This window comes from Odocoileus virginianus, chromosome 1 (assembly GCF_023699985.2).
Source record: "Odocoileus virginianus isolate 20LAN1187 ecotype Illinois chromosome 1, Ovbor_1.2, whole genome shotgun sequence".
Classification (NCBI taxonomy): domain Eukaryota; kingdom Metazoa; phylum Chordata; class Mammalia; order Artiodactyla; family Cervidae; genus Odocoileus; species Odocoileus virginianus.
In genome coordinates this window covers 6021814-6043470 of record NC_069674.1, presented here as the reverse complement: position 1 = coordinate 6043470, position 21657 = coordinate 6021814, and the positions used below count along the sequence as shown (strand labels likewise).

General features: G+C 63.1%; 2 protein-coding genes across 9 annotated transcripts; one reads left to right on the top strand and one right to left on the bottom strand.

The window, feature by feature from the left end:
- The first annotated feature begins 1680 nt into the window (after positions 1–1680).
- On the top strand, positions 1681–16806 carry SLC4A2 (solute carrier family 4 member 2). Of its 3 annotated transcripts, none has more exons than XM_020873035.2 (23): positions 1681–1858; positions 4089–4202; positions 6012–6183; positions 6322–6563; positions 6652–6770; positions 8249–8481; positions 8580–8722; positions 10188–10368; positions 11649–11784; positions 11870–12035; positions 12167–12281; positions 12361–12545; positions 12664–12889; positions 13014–13229; positions 13315–13463; positions 13629–13823; positions 14322–14576; positions 14690–14779; positions 15021–15187; positions 15531–15784; positions 15898–16067; positions 16321–16494; positions 16589–16806. In XM_020873035.2, exons 2-23 carry the CDS (start codon positions 4152–4154, stop codon positions 16667–16669), a joined length of 3720 nt encoding a protein of 1239 aa, XP_020728694.1. In that variant the 5' UTR covers positions 1681–1858; positions 4089–4151; the 3' UTR covers positions 16670–16806. The 3 variants fall into 3 exon arrangements, with proteins under 3 accessions (XP_020728694.1, XP_020728706.1, XP_070310633.1); XM_020873047.2 differs by lacking the exon at positions 1681–1858 and adding an exon at positions 3491–3604; XM_070454532.1 differs by lacking the exons at positions 1681–1858; positions 4089–4202 and adding an exon at positions 4865–4907.
- A 98-nt stretch (positions 16807–16904) lies between these two features.
- Positions 16905–21468, bottom strand: FASTK (Fas activated serine/threonine kinase). 6 transcript variants are annotated; one of them, XM_070454609.1, is made up of 12 exons: positions 21247–21467; positions 20916–21027; positions 20613–20737; positions 20003–20428; positions 19157–19336; positions 18910–19049; positions 18196–18409; positions 17932–18091; positions 17625–17716; positions 17427–17541; positions 17239–17353; positions 16905–17108 (listed from the first exon to the last, which is right to left on the bottom strand). In XM_070454609.1, the coding sequence occupies exons 1-12, from the start codon at positions 21326–21328 to the stop codon at positions 17001–17003; spliced, it is 1869 nt and encodes a 622-aa protein (XP_070310710.1). In that variant the 5' UTR covers positions 21329–21467; the 3' UTR covers positions 16905–17000. The 6 variants fall into 6 exon arrangements, with proteins under 6 accessions (XP_070310710.1, XP_020728735.1, XP_020728743.1 ...); XM_020873076.2 differs by having other exon boundaries at positions 20974–21027; positions 21247–21334; XM_020873084.2 differs by lacking the exon at positions 20613–20737 and having other exon boundaries at positions 20974–21027; positions 21247–21466.
- Positions 21469–21657: the final 189 nt, after the last annotated feature.

The following is a 21657-nucleotide window of genomic DNA, read 5'->3' as shown; positions in this document are numbered from 1 at the left end:
CGGGGCCGTAGGCAACAAGAAGACTACAACCCCCAGCAAGCTGCGCTCGGACTCGCTGCAGCTCTTGCCTCCCGGGGACTCAGGTTCCACCGCGGAGGCCACCCTTGGACTTCAAGTTCCAGGAAGCACTGCGTGTCCGCTTTCCCGGCTCCCCACAGTCGCGTGCGGCTCCCAGGGTGCCCCGCTCGGGTATCCCTTTCAGTGATTACACCCTTCTTTCGGAAAAGAGCCTCTCCGGGACTACACGTTCCAGAATGCAGCAGGGGTGGGGGCGGCGGGGTTGGGTGGGGTGGAGGGGCGCTTTCCAGAGTCTGGGTTTTGGCAGCCTGCCTCCCGAGCCCAGGTGGCCCTAGCTCTGCCCGGGTTGATGGTGTTGAGCTTCCAACGACCTCCTGACACTCCCATAACCGGTTTGAACCTCTCCCTGGGCCGTCCGGTGAGCTCAGGATTGCCTGGGGAATGGCTCTAAGCCATATCTTGCCGATGATGACTTCACAGGGGCCAGCTGTCCGCAAGGCTGGAATGAGAGACAGGTGTGCCCCATTGGAGGCTGGATTCACCATACGCCAGACTCTTCTCTCTCCCCTTTTTGTGGTCCTGGAATCCACCCGACTCCAGCAGTTCGCTCCACCCTGATATTCCGAGGCAAGCTGGCGCACTGGGGAGGTGTACCCCCGCCCCCACCCCACCCCACCCCCACCAGTCTACAGAGCCCCGGCCCACTGGAGTCGACCAGGGTGTGGCCCGAGGGCTGGCAGGTTGGTTACCGCCCTCAACAGACAGAAGGACAGACAGAAGCTACACTTGAAGCGGCCTTGACCTCATCCCTTAAGGAGTTGATTATAGATTTATCTTGTGGCTTCTCTCTAATTGTCTCATGATTGCATTCTTGAGGGCTGTGAACTGGATGAAAACTGCCCCCAAACAGCACTCCTCGGCGCCGCCGGAACCGACGTTGGGGCTTAAACAGTTTGTTAATTAACTCGTTTATGTCTGAACGTTTTCTGCGTACACAATGCTGTCCTTCCCTCGGTGGCAGACTCTCAGAAGCGAAACATAGATTCGCTTATCTGGAAGAATTTATAATTTGAGAAAACAAGAAATAGATCTTTAAATGACAGATGATGACTATGAATAGGGTTCGAATTGGGAGGGCACGGCAGGTAATCTCTCCGAGGCAGAAGTCCCCGGGTTCGGAAAGACTTAACTCAGCACAGAGTAATGGGTATCCACCCCGCGCCGCCATCACCACTCTTCGCCCCCACCCCCATCCTCCTGGCAAAGATAGGGGCTTTGGAGGCACTGGGGACAACTAGGGGTGGAAGGTTGGGGCTGCCTGCGGGCGCAGAGACTCTTGACCCACGATGCATTGACATTTCAATTTCCTCCGAATTGCCTGATAGCTTGGTGCCTCTTTTTTTTTTCCTGCCTGGGATCCCTAGGATGAGGCGGGCTTCCTTTCCGCCCAGAGGGGCCAAAAGAAGCCAGGAGACGGCGTCTCCAGACACCCGAGCTCGTTGCGGGGAAGCGCGGGGCGGCAAGCCAGGGGCGGCCTCCTCTGCTCTGGGATCCGGGCGCCCGCAGTGCTTGGCCGCGCGCCTCCACCCCCCGGGTCTCGGCCCCACTCCCCGCCTCCGGGCCCGCCGCGCCGGGGCCGCGCACGGTGCGCCGGGACGCGCGCACGTAGGGGGCTGGCCTGCCCGCGACGCGGGGGAAAGTTGAGTTGGGAGAAGTTGGGAGCGGCGGGGGACGCGCCCCGAGGTGGGCCCGGGGGAACCGTCGGGAGCGCGCTAGGGCTCCAGAGCCGGCGGGGAGAGAGACCCCGAGACCCCTGGAGCGCCAGGTCCAGAGGAAGCGGGTAAGCGGGGAGGTGGCGGCGGGGGAGGGCCGGGGCCACGGAGAGAGGAAGGGAGGGGGAAGGAAAGGGGGGAACTCGGCACTCGGAGCGGGGAGGGAGTGGAAGTGCAGGAAAGGGCGGAGACTGGGGCGCGGGGAGGCGAGCTCTTGGGGGAGAAGGATGGGGAGGCGAGCGGAGTGATTGCGGGTCGGTAGCGGGGTCTAGAGTCCGCTTCTTCGAGTTCCCTAAAGCGAGGCTGCCGCGCCCCCTGCCACCGGGAGGGGGCCCTCCCGACCCTCGGGCGGTACTTCAGACGACACCCGTCCCGTGCCACCCCCTACTCTAGCCTTAAGGCCCATCCAGGGTTACCTGCCTAAGAGTTGCTCCGAGCCTCAGCCTCTGCCCCCCAATCTCGGGCTTGGGAGGCGGAGCCAGGAGTGGGGGTGGCGGGTCAGGTCGGGACAAGGGGTCAGGCCGGAGTGGGAGCAGCTGGGTGGGGATGGGAAAGACGAGCCCGGGAGAGTGCGACCTAACTCCTGGCGGGGGTGGGGGTATGCTGGCCGGCTGGCCCGGGTGGGGAGCTCTGTGCTGGCTGTTGGGGTGCGGTGCTGACCTACACTCCAGGGTCCACTTTCACCTCTTCCCTGAGCGCCCCACTCCCGCCAGCCCCGCGTCAGGAGAGCGGTGGAACGTGCCAGTCCACTGCGGGGGCGGGGGGCGGCGGGAGCGATTAATGCCCATGTGGGGGTCCGGAGTGCTAATCCTTGGGCCGGTCGGGGCTGGTCCCTGGAATGTGCCCCCACCCCGGATTATCGACACCGATGTTCTGGACAGAGGCGGCTTTGTGTTCTGTGGAAGGCGCGGTGGGGGTGGGAGGAGGTAGAGGGAGGAGGGCGGGGGAGGACGCGGAGCACACCGAGAGCCCAGCCTGGAGGTGGGAGCCGGGCACCGGCAGGTGCCGGTCACTGCCTCCCAGACCAGGTCGCCTCCTCCAGCGCCCGGCGCCCCTACAGCAGACTTGCCCTGGCGCAGAGCCTGCCAAGGGGGGAGCTGAAGAGAGCACTCAGCTGAGCTGGAATGCCCCGCTAGGGGCATGGGTCGCTCCAGGTCCCCCACCCTGGACTGACCCCCAGACCTATATTGTTTGACCCTACACTGACCTGTGTCACCCCTGAGTTGGGCCCTAAATCCAGTAACCCTGAGCACCAACCCACCACCCCCACCCCCAGCGACACACCGGGGCAGTCAGTTCTCTTGCCATCACAGAGCACCCCCCCACTAGGAACGGGTCCCCCCAGTTTGCACTGGCCAGCTTCCCTAACCGCAGCCCTTCTGCTGGCCTCCTTCTGCACCCAGCATCCTCCCCAGACGCCCCTACAGTCACAGTCAGGAGGGCCTCAGCCGGCCACTCAGATTTTCCTGGCCGCGGGCTTGGGGAGGGGAAGCCCTGAGACTGCCCCCGAGGGCAGACGCTCAGGGTTTCTGTGTCCCCCTCCTCCCGGGGCATCACGTGCCCCTCCCCCAGTATAAAGCGCTGCCGGGCCAGTGCTGCCCTCCCACTGCCAGAGTGGAGCTGGGCTACCGCCCCTCCCCCGGGAGCCTCCTCCTCCCCCACTTTGGGGCTGGGCTTTTTTTTTTTTTCTTCCGGAGGAGAGGGGCACAGGACGGCAGCCCCTGTTGCAGGCTGCTCTGGGCTCACTCCAGATTTCTGTCTGCCTTCCTTCATCCCTGCCCTGCCCCGTCCCGGCTCTGGGTCTCACCCCCCGGGTACACCCCTCTCCGGTCTCAGCCCTCTCTGCTCCCACTGCACTTCTGGCTCGGCCTGTCCTCCCTCTTCCTCTATCTCCCCACGCTGATCTCTGCTGCTGTCTCTCCAGGTCTGGGCCTGACGCCTTCCTGCTTCCCCCAACCCCCGCTGGGGGTCTCCCACCCTCTGCTCTCTCTCCCTCACTACGCTCAGTCTCTGGGCCTGCTGAGCCTCCATCCTCGCTTTGGTCTCTTTGTTCCTCTCTTTTCTTCCTATAACTTTCTCTGCTGCCCGCTCCACTCTCCCAGAATCAGGCGCCAAGGCCCTTGGGAGCCCGGGAGGATCCTGTGCAACCAGGAGACCCCCCTGCGTGACTTCTGCAAAGCCCCCGCCCTCCCCTGGGCTTGCTGGGGGTGGTTTGGGGTAGGGGGGAAACTGTGCAATGTTGGGGTGCCCCCGCTGGCCTGGGACCTCTCTCACCCGGTGATCGGTGCCCTTCCCCAGGTTATGCCGCCACCTTGCCTCCCTGAAAGCCGCAGCTACAGCGAGAAGGGCTAAGATTTGGCCATGAGCAGCGGCCCCCGGCGCCCCACGTCGGGCGCGGATTCCTTCCGCACGGTGAGTATTGCCCACTGTCCCTCCTCTCCTGTGCACCACCATCCCTGGGGCTGTGGCTCAGGGTGTGTGCATGTGTGAGTGAAGAGGCCACCACTGGGGCTCTGGGCAAGGGTGAGGGTCTGTGTCAAACAGGGGTGTGAGTGTGTGCGTGTGTGAAGAGGCCCGAGAGGGGAGCCTGGGATGGACTTGGGAAGGGCTCTGCCATGCTTCTCTGAGCCTTGCACGGGCCACCAGGTCTGAGACAGGTACTGGTGGTGGCGGTCAGACAGCTTCCAGCCCTGGGGAAGGCCTCGCGGCTGTTCCCTGAGGCCCCGGGAGGTTGTTTATGCTCCTCCTCAGCGGGAGAGGAACTTTGGGAATCCTGGGTCTCTAGCCGGCGACTGCCCCCTCCCCCGCCCTGGGTCTTGGAGGCTGCGCCCGCCCGGCCTGCTACTCGGGGCTTTTGGGCAGACCGCCCCGCCCCCTAGCCCCACGTGCCACCCAGGCCCGGCCCCTCCCGGCCCCCACGTGTCCGCCGTCCCACGTGTCCCCCTCCCAGTGATCCTGGGAAGGGCAATGATTAACCCCAGCGCAGCATCATCAGTGCGTCATTGGTCACTTGGGCCCACAGGGGCACGTGACCGGGCGAGGTGCCGGCCGGTCCCCTCCCCCTCCGCCCCCAGTTCACCCCAGCCGGCGGCCATGGACTTCCTCCTGCGGCCTCAGGTGCGAGGGGCTGTCTGCCCTCCTCCCCCAACCCCGGGCTAGCCCCCTTCTGCTCGCTGGCTTCAGCTGCCCCACTCCGCCGCCTTCCTCCCGGTGCTTTTTCTGGTGAGAGTGGGGCCCCGTGCCTGGGGGGTGGTGGGGGGGATGCCGGGCTGGAGCGGCAGAGATGGGCTGACCAGGGTTACGGGGGGCAAGCTCCTGGTCCCAGCCTCTCATATCCAGCGTGTCCCCCCCCCCACAGCAGCTCCTGACCCCACCTCCCAGGCTCTGCAAGGCCCGCCCTCCTTCCCAGCCCACCTCCCTCCGCTCTTTTGCTCGGGTACCCCTGCCCTTGGAGATCTCGATGCCCTTCAAGTCCAGAAGTTCTCGCTTGAGCAAATATTTGGTGGTGCCTGGAGCCGAGACCAGCCGGCAGGGGGTGGTGGTGGTGGCGGCAGGTGGGGGGGGGGCGCTGGGCTGAGGCCGCAGAGTGGTGGCCGCCTGCACTGCCGGGCGGAGCTCACCAAGGCACCACCGCGGTCCTGGGCTCCCGCAGAATGACTCAGGTGCAGGGGGGGGGGGGGGGGGAAGCGGGGGCGGGGCGGGGCCGTGGCCCGAGGTGCTGGCTCCCTCTGGGAGCTGCCCAGCAGGGACCTCTTCCAACGGGGTGATGTGCTGCCTCCCTGCCCAGGAGCCTCAGACCGACCCTGGTCGGTTAGGTCGGTTAGCTCAGGTGCCCCTGAGAAGTTACTTCTCAGGCTCAGTGGGATGGGTCCCAGTCGTATTCACGACCATCCGCATCAGCCGTGTGAACAGCCCAGGTCACGTCTCCGACCTTGAGCTCTGGGGTGGACACATAGGACTTCTGCAGAGGCCTCCAGGGCTGATGCTTCCCACCTGTCCCAGAACCCGACAGGAATGGGCCCAACCAGGGTGTTGATGGCCCACCACCCTGGGTTGGGGGGGGGCAGGCTGCTGGGGGTAGGGTGCTAAGTCCTGGCTTTAGGGGTGCTGGGGCAGCTGGGAGGAGGGTACTGGGTTTCTGCCGCTAGGCAGGCAGGGGGTGTGCAGAGACACACACCCCCCTCCCCCCCGAGAGTCTTCACTGCCCCTTCTTCCTCGCAGCCAGAGCCTGAGAGCCTGGGCCCCGTAACGGCGCCTGGCTTTGCAGCTGAGCAGGAGGAAGACGAACTCCACCGCACCCTGGGCGTGGAGCGGTTCGAGGAGATCCTTCAGGAGGCGGGGTCCCGAGGAGGGGAGGAGCTTGGCCGCAGCTACGGGGAGGAAGACTTTGAATGTGAGGGAGTTGGGGGAGGCGAGGGGGGGGCTGGCGGGGTGCTGCTCCGGGTGTGACTGAGCTGGGGGCGGGGAGAGGCTGGGAGCTGGAGAGGGGGAAAGCTGGGCCCATTGGCAGCCGGTCCACCTGTCCCTGCAGACCACCGCCAGTCTTCCCATCACATCCACCACCCACTGTCCACCCACCTGCCTCCCGACACCCGGCGCCGAAAGACACCCCAGGGCCCAGGACGGAAGCTCCGCAGGCGCCCTGGAGCCTCCCCGACCGGGGAGACCCCTACCATCGAGGAGGGTGAGGAAGAGGACGATGAGGCCAGTGAGGCCGAGGGGGCCCGGGCCCTCAGCCAGCCGTCGCCTGCCTCCACACCCTCTTCTGTGCAGGTGAGCGGGGCAGGGCTTCCCGGGGGTGGGGGGCGCCTGCAGAATCTCTGGCCCGGCCTCCCCCCCTCACACGGCGTCCCTGTTCTAGTTCTTCCTCCAGGAGGATGAAGGTGCAGACCGGAAGGCAGAGGCCACCAGTCCCTCTCCGCCTCCACCCCAGCCCCACCAGGAGGCAGCTCCCCAGGCCACCAAAGCAGCCCAGACTGGGTAAGGGTCCCCACACTGAGACCCCCCCACACCGGCGTTGGTCAGGTGGGGTGGGGAGACAAAGCCAGAGCCTTAAGAGGCTCAGGTTGGGTCATGCCGCTAGGATTTGACTTCTTGACAAGAGCCGATGTCTCTGAGTCTGTCTCCCCGTCTATAAACCAAATGTAATAGGACTTTTCCCACAAGGTGGTAGTAGGGGCTGAAGGGTGGTGTGAACAGAAGCTTTAAATATGGTTTAGCCACCTCCTCCCGCACCTGCCATCCCCACCCTCCTACTCACTTCAGGTGAGCAACATCAAACAGATCAGGGACTGGACAGCTGACCTCCTCACGCCCCCTGGGACCCCAAGGGGGTGAGAGGAATAGGAGGCACCCCCCTCCTGCTTTTGGGGAGCTGCCAGCCCACCCTGGCTGTGGTCTGGTGAAGTGGCAGTCAGCACAAGTTACTGCACCAGACGACTGGGTTCAGGCGGAGCGTCAGTACCAACAGGTGATTGTGGTGTTTGGGGACGTCAGCCAGGGAAGGCTTCCTGGAGGAAACCACTTTGAATGAGGTCTCAAGGTCACTACTATCGCCTCCCTGTTGTTTTCCGGGTGCCAGGCAGTATGAAGGGGCGGGGGAAGTGAAGGGCGAGTTGCCCCTCTGGGGAGGCACAGACTCGCTGGGAAGACAGGCTGTGTGGATGGAGCTGGGTCCACCTCGGCCGTCTGCATGGGGGGCGCAGGCCTGCGGGCCACCGGACACCCAGGAGGCGGGGGAGCCCGAGAGAGAGTGCGGCGTCGGACAAGGGGGTCAGATTTGTGGGCAGGAGTGCGAACAGAACCTCGGGCACAGAAGGTGGGTGCAGGCAGAAAGAGCCTGCCTTGGGGCGCGCGGGACAGGGGCTTGGAGCCGTGGGGATGCTGGAGGCTGGCGGAATGATGTAGAAAGGTGTGGCAGGGACAGGGCCCTCTGGGGGAGGTGGAGAGAAAGGAAACCACCCCCGCCTGGGAGATAAAAGCAGAAGCCAGAATCCTAAGGGACAGGCGCTCATACCCTCCTCACGGCTGTGGGCAGGGGCAGGCATCTCCAGCTCCAAAAGCCCATTCCCACGTCCTTTACTCCATTCGATTAGAAACAGGGTCTCCTGTGAGCCCCAAGTCCATTGCTAGGGGTCCCACCCTGGGCACTTTTCCAACATCACTGGGCCACCCTGGGCCCTGGGGAAGGCTGGCCTCAGCCTCCCTTTGGCGGCTTGAGTTTCTGTCCCAGGGTGGCTCGGGGGATTGCTGGGAAGTAAGGAGCTGGGTTTAAACGCCACTCTCTGCTTCCAGAACCTTCACTGCGCTTCCACATCCCCACCTACCAAGGCGTGTGGGGATGGAGGCAGGATTGGGGCCAGCGGGGTCCCCTTTCCCCGGGGCCTCCCATGTGGCCCCTGGCTAAGCGGGAGGGGCCAACCTTCCCAGGCTCACTCACGGCCGCCCTGTCTATGCAGGGCTCAGGTGGAGGAGGTGGCGGCCGTGGCCAGCGGCACGGCAGGAGGTGATGACGGGGGTGCCTCCGGGCGCCTCCTGACCAAGGCGCAGCCCGGGCACCGCAGCTACAACCTGCAGGAGAGGAGACGCATCGGAAGCATGACGGGGGCTGAGCAGGCGTTGCTGCCTCGGGTCCCCACGGACGAGAGCGAGGCGCAGACGCTGGCCACAGCTGACCTGGACCTCATGAAGAGTGCGTGCCAGGCCTGGGCAAGCCTGGAGCTGGTGGGGCGGGGGGTGGGGGTAAGAGAAAGGGATCTTTGACCCTGTCCTCCCCCCGCTCCACTGCAGGTCACCGGTTTGAGGATGTTCCTGGCGTACGGAGACACTTGGTGCGGAAGAATGCCAAGGCATCTGTACAGAGTGGCCGGGAAGGGCGAGAGCCTGGCCCCACGCCTCGGGCCCGGCCCCGGGCCCCCCACAAGCCCCACGAGGTGAGTTCTCTGCTCCACCATCTTCCATCATCTCCCTGTTCATCTGTTCTCCACAGCCCCCACTGCTTCTCAGACCAGTGGTGATCTTGAGCCCCGGGGTGGCCATGTATGGTTTTCAAGGTTGCACCCTGGACAAGAGTGCAATCTTCAACAGTATTGATTTATTTTTTAAATTGACATATAGTTGATAACACTCAGGTGCCCCACATAACCAGTCAACATTTAAACAACATTACAGAATGTTCACTACGGTTAAGTCTAGGAGCTGTCTGTCCCCAAATTGTTATTATGGTGTTAGTGAGCTGCCGTTGCTGGTGTGGCTGTTACAGTTCTGGTCCACATCTTAGACATGTCGACTTCTCTCACGGCCGTTCTCTGGCAGCTGGCAGTGAGGTGTCTGAGAGGGGTTTTGTGCAGCAGCACACTTCATGTCTTAGAGTCCACTCACCTCCCCGCTGGAGTCCTCCCACATCCTGTGAGGGTGACAGGGACAGTGACTGGCCAAGGCCACTCAGGTACTTAGTGAAAGTGAAAGTCGCTCAGTCGTGTCCGACTCTTTGTGACCCCATGAACTATACAGTCCATGGAATTCTCCAGGCCAGAAAACTGGAGTGGGGAGCCGTTTCCTTCTCCGGGGGATCCTCCCAACCCAGGGATCGAACCCAGGTCTCCCACATTGCAGGCAGACTCTTTACCATCTGAGCCACAAGGGGAGCCCTGTACTTAGTGATGCTGCCCATCTAAGATTTCAGCACTCTGGTCTTGAGCCCTGCCCCTGCCAGTGGGTTTTTTTTGGGTAACCTTTTGATTGCGGTCAAACAGACACAGTAAAAGCACACTCAGGTTAAGTGTACAGCTCTGTGATGCTTTGCACGTGTCAACCCTAGCCAAGCCTACCTTGATACAGGACATGCCCACACTCAGAAAGTTCCTCCAGGCCTCTGCCTAGTCAGCACCCTCAGAAGTGGCCGCTGTGTCACTCTTCAGTTTTGCCAGTTCTAGAAATGCATGTAAATGCATCCTGCCTAGTTCCTGTGTGTGTGTTTAGAGACCACTCATCAAACACTTCCTCTGAGTCATATACCATGCTAAGTGTTCTGTGTACTTTTTCTTTTATCCCCCACTATGCCCCCCATTTTTTTAAATTATAATTGATTTACAAGGTGGAGCTGGTTTCAGGCGTATGGCACAGTGATTCAGTTATATATACGTATACCTCTCTGTATTTCAGATTTTCTTCCCTTACAGGTTATCACAGGCTATTAAGCACTTAGCTCTTTTGCCGTACAGTAAGTGGGTCTTTCTTGGCCCACTAGTGGCCTTTGAGGTGGGTGGCATCGCTCCTATTTCACAGCCGAGGGAGAGCCGCAGGTGGGTTGGTAACTCGCTTGGGCTCCTGGCCTGCACCCTGTGCCCACCGGGGACACAGCCTCCGTCCCACCACGCCCTCTTCTGTTGCCCCAAGGTGTTTGTGGAGCTGAATGAGCTGCTGCTGGACAAAAACCAGGAGCCTCAGTGGCGGGAGACGGCGCGCTGGATCAAATTCGAGGAGGACGTGGAGGAGGAGACGGAGCGCTGGGGGAAGCCCCACGTGGCCTCCCTCTCGTTCCGCAGCCTCCTGGAGCTGCGCCGGACCCTGGCCCATGGTAACGCGTGCCCCCGCACCCACCCAGCCCGCCCATCCTCGCCCTGAGAATCGCCTTTGCCCAAGCCCGTTCTCCGAGGACCAAATGGTCCCACACATTTGTCTTGAGCAACAGGGTGTGTAATGTCACCAGAGCCCAGGAGGGAGCATCTCTTGTCATGACGTCACCTCTCGCAAGGCCTGCTGTTCCTCGGGCTCTGTCGTTGGGTGACTGCAGGGCAGGAACTGACCCTCTTCTCTGGTCTGGCATCTTCAGCAAGCAGCTTCTCTAAGTGATATTTTCAGATAAACTGAAGCTGGTATGTTTTGGATGCTGAGGTGTTGTTAAATGGTCTTGGTGGAATGCTTTCTGAGATCCTAGAGGTTCTGGGCAGTGTGACCTAACCTGTAGGGTGGTGTGGGCTCTGGGCAGTGTGACCTAACCTGTAGGGCGCTGTGGGCTCTGCCGCATGAGCACAGGTGCTCCCATCTGATGTTCTGCTTTTGGCTCGTTTCCTCCTTCCTGCTGAGGAACCGCTCCCACTTGCTGTCAGTGGCCGAGGACTCAGAAACCTGCTGTTAGGACTATTTACCAGCTAGGAGTTACTAGGCTCTGAGTGAGGCTTGAGGGCTTTGGGTGAGGTGCCAGAGCGCAGGGCTTGATCGCCAGGCTGTGCCGTCTGCCTTTTGGCTGCTCAGGGGGCCTTCGGTTCTGTTTGTTCCATGTCCCCGTGAGTTGACCTTGACAGGAAAACGACCTGGTGACTTTTGAGAGGACCTTCAACTCTCTAGGAAATGGCAGCTCAAAGCAGGGACGGGCTGGGTGTCCTTGAGCAGCTGCTGGACTTGGGGACGCTGAGGAGTCCGGGGCGGGGTGGGGGTTACCCTTCAGTTGGCTTCAGGGCTGCCACAACTGGCTGGGTCGTGTTCCAGAGGGCAGAACTGGGCCCTCAAGTGGACGGCAGAGGAGGCAGCTTGGTCTGGAGGAAGTTTCTGGCAGCGAAGGGCAGTCCAGCCTATGTGTGTAGCCTGGGATGCTTCCTGCTGTGTGCTTCCCAGAAGGGGTGTCTGGGCAAGGTCTAGCCAGGTGGCCTGTCTGAAAGCTGGGGTTTCCTGGCCTCTGCTGAGCCTCACAACATTCCTGCAGGGAGAAAGGGCTTGGGGACTTGCCCTCAGGCCGAGCTGGGCCCCGCTTGCCGGTTTCAGGGTTGGGCAGTGCCTCTCTGGCTGTCCCCCCATTCCCAGCCCAGCACCCCGATTCTTGGCTGGGGATGAGGCCCCTCTGTGTCGTCCTCATTCTAGGGGCCGTGCTCTTGGACCTGGATCAGCAGACCCTGCCTGGCGTGGCCCACCAGGTGGTGGAGCAGATGGTCATCTCGGACCAGATCAAGGCCGAGGACAGAGCCAACGTGCTGCGGGCCCTGCTGCTGAAACACAGGTGAGGCCCTGCACGCCACACTCTGCCTGCCCGACCCCAGCCCCGGCTGCCAGCCCGCCTCACCTCCCTGCCTGCTGCCCCGCAGCCACCCGAGCGACGAGAAGGACTTCTCCTTCCCCCGCAACATCTCGGCCGGTTCCCTGGGCTCCCTGCTGGGGCATCACCATGGCCAGGGCGCCGAGAGTGACCCCCACGTCACAGAGCCCCTCATTGGAGCCGTTCCCGAGACCCGGCTGGAGGTGGAGCGAGAGGTGAGGGGGAAAAGGCGGCCTTGCTGAGGTGAGGTCCGGCCACCCCAGCGGCTGCAGGACCCTGAGCCAGCGGGGCGGGGGCGGGCAGCGGCAGGGCGGCCCAGCTGAGCCCTGGTTTCCCGCCTCCACAGCGCGAGCCGCCTGCTCCGGCTCCTCCGGCCGGCATCACTCGCTCCAAGTCCAAGCACGAGCTTAAGCTGCTGGAGAAGATCCCTGAGAACGCCGAGGCCACGGTGGTCCTCGTGGGTACGCAGGGCGAGGAGTGGGGCGGGGGCTGGGGGCCACCCAGGCTGGGCTCTCACCCATGATGGCCACACACCCACAGGCTGCGTGGAGTTCCTGGCCCGCCCCACCATGGCCTTCGTGCGGCTACGGGAGGCGGTGGAGCTGGATGCGGTGCTGGAGGTGCCCGTCCCGGTGCGCTTCCTCTTCCTGCTGCTGGGCCCGAGCAGCGCCAACATGGACTACCACGAGATCGGCCGCTCCATCTCCACCCTCATGTCCGACAAGGTCAGCCACTGCAACACGCCACCCCCACCCCCTACCTCCCACCCCTGGTGCCCAACCCGGCTCCCGGGCCCTGGCCCCTCGTCCTGCATCCTCACTCGTCGCGGTCCCGCTCCGGCAGCAATTCCATGAGGCGGCCTACCTGGCGGACGAGCGGGAGGACCTGCTGACGGCCATCAATGCCTTCCTGGACTGCAGCGTGGTGCTGCCACCATCGGAGGTGCAGGGCGAGGAGCTGCTGCGCTCGGTCGCCCACTTCCAGCGCCAGATGCTCAAGAAGCGGGAGGAGCAGGGCCGGCTGCTGCCCCCGGGGGCCGGGCTGGAGCCCAAGTCCGCCCAGGATAAGGGTACGGGGCCAGTACGAGCCAGGGGGCTGGGTCGGGGCCGCCGGGTCGGGGCCGCCAGGTCGGGCTGTGGTGTCAGGAGAGAGGGCGGGAGGGTAGGCGCCCTGACGCAGGCCCCGGGCTGCAGCGCTCCTGCAGATGGTAGAGGTGGCCGGTGCGGTGGAAGACGATCCCCTGCGGCGGACGGGCCGGCCTTTTGGGGGGCTGATCCGAGATGTGCGGCGCCGCTACCCCCACTACCTGAGCGACTTCCGGGACGCGCTGGACCCCCAGTGCCTGGCCGCCGTCATCTTCATCTACTTTGCCGCCCTGTCTCCCGCCATCACCTTTGGGGGGCTGCTGGGTAAGGAGGGGCTTAGGGAGGAGAGGGGAGGGTGCGACCCCCCATGCCCCGCCACCAGCCCCTGAGAGGGCTCCTGCTGCCCTAGGGGAGAAGACGCAGGACCTGATCGGGGTGTCGGAGCTCATCATGTCCACGGCCATCCAGGGCGTGCTCTTCTGCCTGTTGGGGGCCCAGCCGTTGCTGGTGATCGGCTTCTCGGGGCCCCTGCTAGTCTTTGAGGAGGCCTTCTTCTCGGTGAGCGGCCACAGGCTACTGGTGCTGGTTCCACCTGCCCGGCTCAGCTCCCTCTCCCTTTCTCTGCATCTGCCCCCCACACTCCCCCCACCCGACCCCCGACTCCTCGGGAGTCCCCAGGCTCTGAGCCTGACTCCGCCCACCCCCTCCTCCTGCCCGCCCCAGTTCTGCAGCAGCAACAACCTGGAGTACCTGGTGGGCCGCGTGTGGATCGGCTTCTGGCTGGTGCTGCTGGCCCTGCTCATGGTGGCCCTGGAGGGTAGCTTCCTGGTGCGCTTCGTCTCCCGCTTCACCCAGGAGATCTTTGCCTTCCTCATCTCGCTCATCTTCATCTACGAGACCTTCTACAAGCTGGTGAAGGTGGGTAGGGCCCGCGAGGGAACTGGGGGCCTCCTGCCCCTGGGTTCTCCATGTGTGAGGCCTGTTGCTAACACATACACCGTGACTTCAGATCAGTCTCAAAGACTCACCTAGTTTTAATAACAAAGGTGACGTGTGCTTTTGATAAGGTGGCAGAGGATCCAGAAAGTCAGAGAGAAAGGCCCCCGAGTTAACAGACACGCTCTCACGTCTGTGTCTGGGTCAGGATCAGACGTGTCCGCAGGGTTCGCCACGCTCCCCTGGATGCTCCTCCAGGCCTGTCTGGAGCCTCGTTCCCAGCCGTCTTCCCCAGTTAGACCAGCCCCCCTCTCTTAATCCCTAGTGGTCTTGCGCTCCCATCTGTTCACCTTGGTCATTTTCTTAAGACAAGCTCCTTGAGGGCAGGCCGACTATCCCGGGCCCTTCTGTCCCACCCAACACACTCAGTCCCAGACCTCTGGCCAATTAAGCGTATGGAGTTCTTCGTTCTCTCCCCAGATCTTCCAGGAGCACCCCCTCCACGGCTGTTCCATCTCCAACAGCTCCGAGGCAGACAGTGGTGAGAATGCCACATGGCCTAGGGCAGGAACCACGCTGGGGCCAAGGAACGAGAGCTCAGCCAGGCCGCCCGGGCAGGGCAGGCCCCGGGGCCAGCCCAACACTGCCCTGCTGTCGCTGATTCTCATGGCCGGCACCTTCTTCATCGCCTTCTTCCTGCGCAAATTCAAGAACAGCCGGTTCTTCCCCGGCCGGGTATGTGGGCTGGCAGGCCCGAGGGAGGCATAAAGCCCCAGGGCAGGGGAAGGAAGGGGGTTATCGGGCCTGGATGGTGGTGTGGGGCCTCTGAGCCAGGTGCTTGCCCACAGGTACGGCGCGTCATTGGGGACTTCGGGGTGCCCATCGCCATTCTCATCATGGTGCTTGTGGATTACAGTATTGAGGACACCTACACCCAGGTATGGTGGTGCACACGCAGCGGTGAGGGGGTGCTGGACTCCAGACCCCCAGGACCAAAGCTGCTTCTAAACCCGGCAGATACCCAGCCTCTCCCACAGCACACGCTTAGCGTGCCCATCCGTGATGGAACCCTCATCCTGAAGGGGATGGGCAGGGACCTCCAGGTTCCAGAAACAGTGCAGCTCAGGGCATGCCCCCCACCAAGGTTCACTCGCCTTAGCCCCACCCTCTGCCCTACAGAAGCTGAGCGTGCCCAGCGGCTTCTCAGTGACAGCCCCAGAGAAGCGGGGCTGGGTCATCAACCCCCTGGGGGAGAAGAGCGCCTTCCCTGTGTGGATGATGGTTGCCAGCCTGCTGCCCGCCATCTTGGTCTTCATCCTTATCTTCATGGAGACACAGATCACCACGTGAGTGGTCCTGGCAGAGGGGTCGCTGTGCAGACAGGGACGACCTGCTGCATGGAGGGGCTGGAGCCCCCCGGCAGGCTGGCTGCTGAAGTTGGTAGACAACAGAAAATCCCACTGAAATGTGCCCACATGGACACAGTACACACTGGCTGCCTGTCCAGGGGGTGGGGGTGGCCACTGGGATAGGACTCAGCTCCGTGATGGAACCCTCATCCTGAAGGGGATGGGCAGGGACCTCCAGGTTCCAGAAACAGAAGTGACTGCCTGGGTGCTCTGGAAAGACCCAGTTGTTTGCCAGGCTGGGCGGGGGCCTGGGACTCAGGGCGTGCCTGTCCCTGCTCAGGCTGATCATCTCCAAGAAGGAGCGCATGCTTCAGAAGGGCTCCGGCTTCCACCTGGACTTGCTGCTCATCGTGGCCATGGGCGGCATCTGTGCCCTCTTCGGCTTGCCCTGGTTGGCCGCCGCCACTGTCCGCTCCGTCACACATGCAAATGCGCTCACGGTCATGAGCAAGGCGGTGGCGCCTGGGGACAAGCCCAAGATCCAGGAGGTCAAGGAGCAGCGGGTGACAGGGCTGCTGGTGGCCCTGCTCGTGGGTATGTTCGCCTCTTCCTCCCAGCCTTCCCGGAGGGGGTCTCATGGCCATGGCCACTTCGGGTGGAGGGGTAGAGCGCCCCGGGGCCAGCTGTTCCTCCCCCTCACCCCGCAGGCCTCTCCTTGGTCATCGGGGATCTGCTCCGGCAGATCCCCCTGGCTGTGCTCTTCGGGATTTTCCTATACATGGGCGTGACCTCCCTGAACGGGATCCAGTTCTATGAGCGGCTGCACCTGCTGCTCATGCCACCCAAACACCACCCAGATGTCACCTATGTCAAGAAGGTGAGACCTGGCTGGGAAGGGCCCCACACCTCTCCCCCCGCCCAGTCTGTGTGGGTCACCCTCCGGCTCCCCATCTACGCACCCTGGCCAGCCACCATTCAGCCTGTGCAGACCTGGCTCCCGTAAGCACCTACGCAGGCATTTCTGCCTGCCCCTGCGGAGGGGAGAGGGGCTGTCATCTGGTCATGGCAGGCTCGGATGGCCCTCCCGGGCCCGAGCTCACCCTTCTCGCCCTGTGTCACTCCGCCCCCAGGTCCGGACCCTGCGTATGCACCTGTTCACGGCCCTGCAGCTGCTCTGCCTGGCCGTGCTCTGGGCGGTCATGTCCACCGCGGCCTCCCTGGCCTTCCCCTTCATCCTCATCCTCACGGTGCCGCTTCGCATGGTGGTGCTGACCCGCATATTCACCGAGCGGGAGATGAAATACGTAAGGCCTGCGCTCCTTCCCAGCCTCGCCCGGCCCCACCCACGCGGTCTTGCTGGGAGGTCGCCCACCTTCCTGACTCTGTCCTGGCCCACAGCTGGATGCTAACGAGGCAGAACCGGTGTTTGATGAGCGGGAGGGAGTGGACGAGTACAACGAGATGCCCATGCCTGTGTGACTGCTGCCTGGACGGACAGAGGGGACAGGGGCTGGGGGGTGCTCTCCCCATCCTCTTCCCTCCTCATTTTTATTTAAGTGAATAATTTAAGGCCCTCCCCCCAGCCCTCCGCAGTAAAGTGCTTCGGCCCCCACCTACCCCTAGTCTTCTGTGTGTCTGTGTCAATGTCAGCCGGGTGTGAATGGGAAACGCGTGGGGGGACCCAGCCCACCCGTCCCAGAAACAAAACGTGCGATGGGGAAGGAAAGGGACTTTAATGACAAATCAGAGGGAAGCAAAGTGCAAACTGTCCACCCCCACGAGGGGGCCATCCTGAGCCCGTGTGCACCCCTCACCCCCCTTCAGGTCCCCAGCGGAGGCCCAGGGCCTGGAGCTTCTGCCTCAGGTAGCTCTTGAGCTGGGGCAGGCCTCTCTGGGACTCCAGTTCTTCAAAGGGTAACTGTGGGGCAGAGGACATAAGTCGTCATCCCTGGGGCTGGGGAGCTAGCAGCCGGGTCGAGTGGGGGCGTGGCGTGGCACGGTGTGGGCGGGGCCGCAGGGTATGGCGTGGGATGGGGGCGGGGCCTCACCGGCAGGAGCTGGTAACCCATCAGGCCCAGGTGCCGCTCCCGCAGGGCTCGGGAGCCCAGCAGCACCCGGCCATCCCGACAGAAGTGCCAGCGCTCCCGCAGCATCAGCACCACCCTGGAGAGGAAGGGACTGCGGCTCAGGCGCTATGCGTGGGGGCCGGGGAGGCTCTCCCAGGCTCCCGCCTTACCTTTGGGCAGGGTCCCGGGTGGCGCGGGGACAGGACCTGGGAGGGTAGGGCAGGAAGGGGTCCTGGGCTCTCACGGGCAGCACAGCGCCGCAGCTGCTGACACACAGCAGGAAGTCTGCGGGGCCGGGAGAGAAAGAGCCACTGGCTTCCGGCGGAGGCTCTGCTTCCCGGGGGCTCGCCGGCCCACCCGGAGCTCACCTGTGCTGTAGCCTGGAGGCACGGTCAGGTCCTGCCGGTATTTCTCCTCCCCCAGCAGCTGGCGCAGCCCCTCTGCTACTATGTCCTTGTGACTGAAGGGAGAGGAGCCCGGGTCAGAAGGTCCCCCAGGGCACTCTTTTTAGCTTGGTCCCACCTACTTCCACACCCATGCTGGGAAATGGCCTTCCGGGCTTAGCTTTCTGGTGACCCAGAGCACAGCAGCATAGACAGCTCAGGGTCCCCCAGGCCGGTCTACCCGGGTGCTCCTCGCCAGCCGACCCCTCCCCTCCCCCAACTGCCCACCCACCTGTACTTGCAGCGGGCGCGGTCAGTGATGAGTGGCTGGGGGAAGATGGGCACTTGCTGCCTTCGGGGAAGGCGGGCGCCCTGATATCCTGGGAGCTCCAGCTCCACCGCTGTGTCTAGCAGGGAGAGGTAGCGCCGCACAATCAGGGCATGAGGGGTGCCTGTGGGGAAAGCAGGACGAGGCTTACTTTGGTGCAGACCCTCACTCCTGCTTCCCCGGCCCCCCGGCCCTCCAGGACACAGCCAGCCCCCGAAGTCTGCGCACCACTGACATGGTTGATGAAACCAGGGGAAAAGACAAAGTGCAGGGCTCGGAAGGGCAAGCACCGCAGCTGACACAGTGACATCAAGATGTTGACAGTTGCCAGGGGGGCCACCCCTGCTTCCCGAGCCAGGATCCTCTCAAGGCAGGGCATAAACTGCTGCTCCAGAGGCACATAGTTCAGCCGCCCAAAGGGCAGGACCAACTTCTGTACCACCTGTGGGGCAAAGAGCAGCCCATCACCCAGGGGGAAGGTTCTCTGGTCTTCTTTACAAGCTGAACCACAGGAATGATTGGCCTGCAAGCTGATAACATCAGTCACTGGAAAGGCAGGACAGTCCCCTCTACAGCACAGATGCTCAACAGCATAAGCACTGCTCGAGCCCCGTGAGGTCAGTCTCCAAACAAGCAGAGACATGGCTGTGGGTTCTGGCCCTAAAGACTTGGTGGAGTGGGATCAACCAAGCTAAGACAGTGGCTAACGGTGTTTGGAGAAGTGCAGAGAACCAGGTGTACCTGGGGGGGTTGGACAAGCCAGTGGTGGTGTGAGCCTAGGAGGTACCCCAGGGGAGAGGACAGAGAGCCTAGGTGGGTTGTCTGCTGCATTAAGTAGCAGCCAATCAAGTGGACAAGGGGGGAGGGGTGGGCAGCTAGGCCGGCCAGGGTGTCTTGAGAACCATCAGGAGAGGAGCCTGGGAAGGTGGGAGGCAATCCCACCTTGCTGTTGAGCTGGGCTTCCTGGACCACCAGGAAGTGGGCAATGGCTTCCAGAAGCTGGGGCTCCCTCAACCGGTGGCGGGCCAAGTGCTGGGCCAGGAGCACCATCACGTGGGGAGTCAGTTCCTCGGGCCTGGCCTCTGTGAAGAACAACTTATCATGCTGGACCCTCAGGCCAGACCTGGGCAAGATTCCAGCAGATACCGCCTGCCCCCACCCCCCCATCACCTGTCCCCCTCTCCAGCACCTGCCAGGCTGCGGATGAGGTGCTGCTGAGGCCGCCGCTGGAAACGGGGACAGCTTAGAGCGGCTTCCAACCTTTGCCCACCGCGAAGGATAGGCGGCAGAGGGGGCGGTGGCTTCGGAGGGAGACGGAACCTTCGCTCCTGCTCCAGGGTGCAAATCAGGGGCCCATCTGATGGGAAGCCTGAGAGGCAGAGGGTCAAAGGAGGCAGGGAAGGAGCTGCTCTGCTCTGCTGCAATCCTGCAGTTTTAGTGAATCCCCAGTCCTTCTCATCTCCGTTTTCTGGGCTGGAAGGTCTGCTACAGAGCACGCGGAACCACCAGAGAAATGGGAACTACCACGTCAATAAAGGTATCACAACAGTCTGTGGGGAAGACCCTATACAGGGAAGGTAGTAGGATCTCGTCTCTTGCCAATGGTGATAAAATTGCAGTGGCTCCCTAGGGCACTGTATTAGAAGAGACCTGCCAATGCACAGGTTTAATCCCTGGGTCCGGAAGATCCCCTAGGGAAGGAAATGGCAACCCACTCCAGTATTCTTGCCTGGGGAATCCCATGGACAGAGGAGCCTGCTGGGCTATGGTCCATGGGGTCACAGAAGAGCCAGACATGACTTAGCGACTAAACAACAAAAAAGGGGTGGCACCCTAATCTAAGCTCCGACTCATGCTGCTTGATTCGTGATAACCGTTGTGGATTCTGCAGAGCAGCAGCAAGTGTGGCATCACTCAGCAAGTGTGCCGTTCCTGGCAAAGCCAGAGGTGGGATCTGTCAGTGATCTCGGGTGGGTCTGCTACAGTTTCTCTATCCTTCCATTAACACCCACCCACCCCTAGACACCGTCCTCACCCAGTAAGGCTGCAAGGTGCAGACACACGTGGATGGTGTGAATGTCAAAGGAGGGGCAGTTTCGGATGATGAGCTGACTCAAGTCCTGCAGTGTGGCCTGCTCCACGGGAGGCGGCCGCGGCAGAGACCCCAAGAGCTGGCTTAGACGACGAAGTGCCACAGGGTAGTGGTGGGCACGCACTTTGGTGGGGTTCTGCCCCAGCCAGCGCAGCAGCTCCCCAGGGCTTCTCGCCTGTTCCAGAAGCCGCTGCAACCCCTGCACAGGGCCTGCACGGGGGCCTCCTCCAGGAGGCCGGTGGTCTCCCCATTTGTTGGGTCCCAGACAGCAGGGCTGTACTGGTGGGAGCAGCAGCAAGCCAGACAGACGAGCACTGGAGGCCTGGGCAGAGAGCAGGACTCGAAGCATGGAGTTGGGTGCTGGAGACCCTGAGGGGTGGCCCAGAAAAGGGAGTGAGGTATTCTCCAAATGGGAGAAAGACCAGCTCTCTACTCCTCACCTCACTCCCCATCCCGAGAAGCCTGGGGTCAGAGCAACCCGGGCTCTCTTCGCCCTTCTTTGTGACTGCTCTGGTCCTCTTCCCCAACCCACCCCTCTCTGACTCCTTCCAACCTTTGCGAGAGCAATCGGAATCCTTCAGAGTTCTCACGGAGGGATTTTTACAGAGCAATTCCACATGCATCATCTCCTCTGATCCTCCTCTGACACGCCAGTGAGGAGGTAGGCAGGGGCTGGTACTATCTCGATTTCACAGGTGGAGAGACCAAGGCCCAGAGAGGCGAGGGGGTTAAGGCAAGCCCCGAGGTCCCGAATCTGGTTAGTGGTCGCGCCCAGCTTGGAGCCCAGCTCGCCCCACAGATACGCTCCCCCCTACCCCCGACCACCTCCCCCTCCCGCAGGAGGCGGCGGCGGTACCGGAGGGTGGAGCGCGGGCTCCGCGGTCCTGGGTTCCATGCTGGGCGCTCCCACTTACCAGCTGCGTGACCTTGGACAAGTGGCTTCGGTCTCCCTGCCCAAACCTTCTCGCCTGTGAAACGAGAACGCAAGGCCCACCTCGGAGGGCGCCCGTGGAGCCCGCGGGCGCGGCCTGCGCTACGGCGCGGAGTCGGCGGTGTCAGGGGGGCCCCCACTACACACACACCCCCACCCGCGGCCCGGGGGTACTGTCAGGAGACCGTGGTCGCGGTCGCCAACACCAACTCCCGCCGCCCCTCCCCGCGGCCCGCCCCGCAGGCGCCACCCCTACATGACTCCCCAGGCCCCGCGCAGGTCGCTCCCTCAGTCGGTCTCGGGGCCCGGGAGCCGGGCTCCCCCCGCGGCCTCCTCATCAGGGGGCCACCGAGTCCTCCATCTTCCCGGCAGCCCCCGAACCGCTCAGCCCGGACGCCAATCGCCGAGCCAAGTAAGTCCTCCGCCAGCAAAAGACGTGGCTCCCGGCAAGCCCCGCGAGCCAAGGCGCCGCGCGCCCCGCCCCCTGCTTCCGGGAAGCTGCGCGCGCACTCGCACGCGCGGCGCCGGGTGGGGCGGGGCCAAAGGACTGGGGCGGGACCGGGGCGGGGCCAAAGGGCTGGGGGCTGAGATTGGGGTGCAGAGGGGAGTTGGCAGCGGTTGGGCTGGACGGGCAGGGCAGGGCGAAGCGTCTGGCCCACCCCTTTTC

What these genes read in the sequence shown, in the direction of transcription:
- FASTK (XM_070454609.1), bottom strand. Translation starts at nt 21,328, where the DNA reads ATGAGGAGGCCGCGGGGGGAGCCCGGCTCCCGGGCCCCGAGACCGACT. An exon ending in CGCGGGGCCTGGGGAGTCAT is followed by an intron (nt 21,028 to 21,246) that starts GTAGGGGTGGCG and finishes CTCGTTTCACAG; the next exon opens with GCGAGAAGGTTTGGGCAGGG. An exon ending in CGCGCCCGCTGCAAGTACAG is followed by an intron (nt 17,717 to 17,931) that starts GTGGGTGGGCAG and finishes CTCTCCCTTCAG; the next exon opens with TCACAAGGACATAGTAGCAG.
- SLC4A2 (XM_020873035.2), top strand. Translation starts at nt 4,152, where the DNA reads ATGAGCAGCGGCCCCCGGCGCCCCACGTCGGGCGCGGATTCCTTCCGC. An exon ending in CAAGTCCGCCCAGGATAAGG is followed by an intron (nt 12,890 to 13,013) that starts GTACGGGGCCAG and finishes CCCGGGCTGCAG; the next exon opens with CGCTCCTGCAGATGGTAGAG. An exon ending in CCTTCTACAAGCTGGTGAAG is followed by an intron (nt 13,824 to 14,321) that starts GTGGGTAGGGCC and finishes TTCTCTCCCCAG; the next exon opens with ATCTTCCAGGAGCACCCCCT.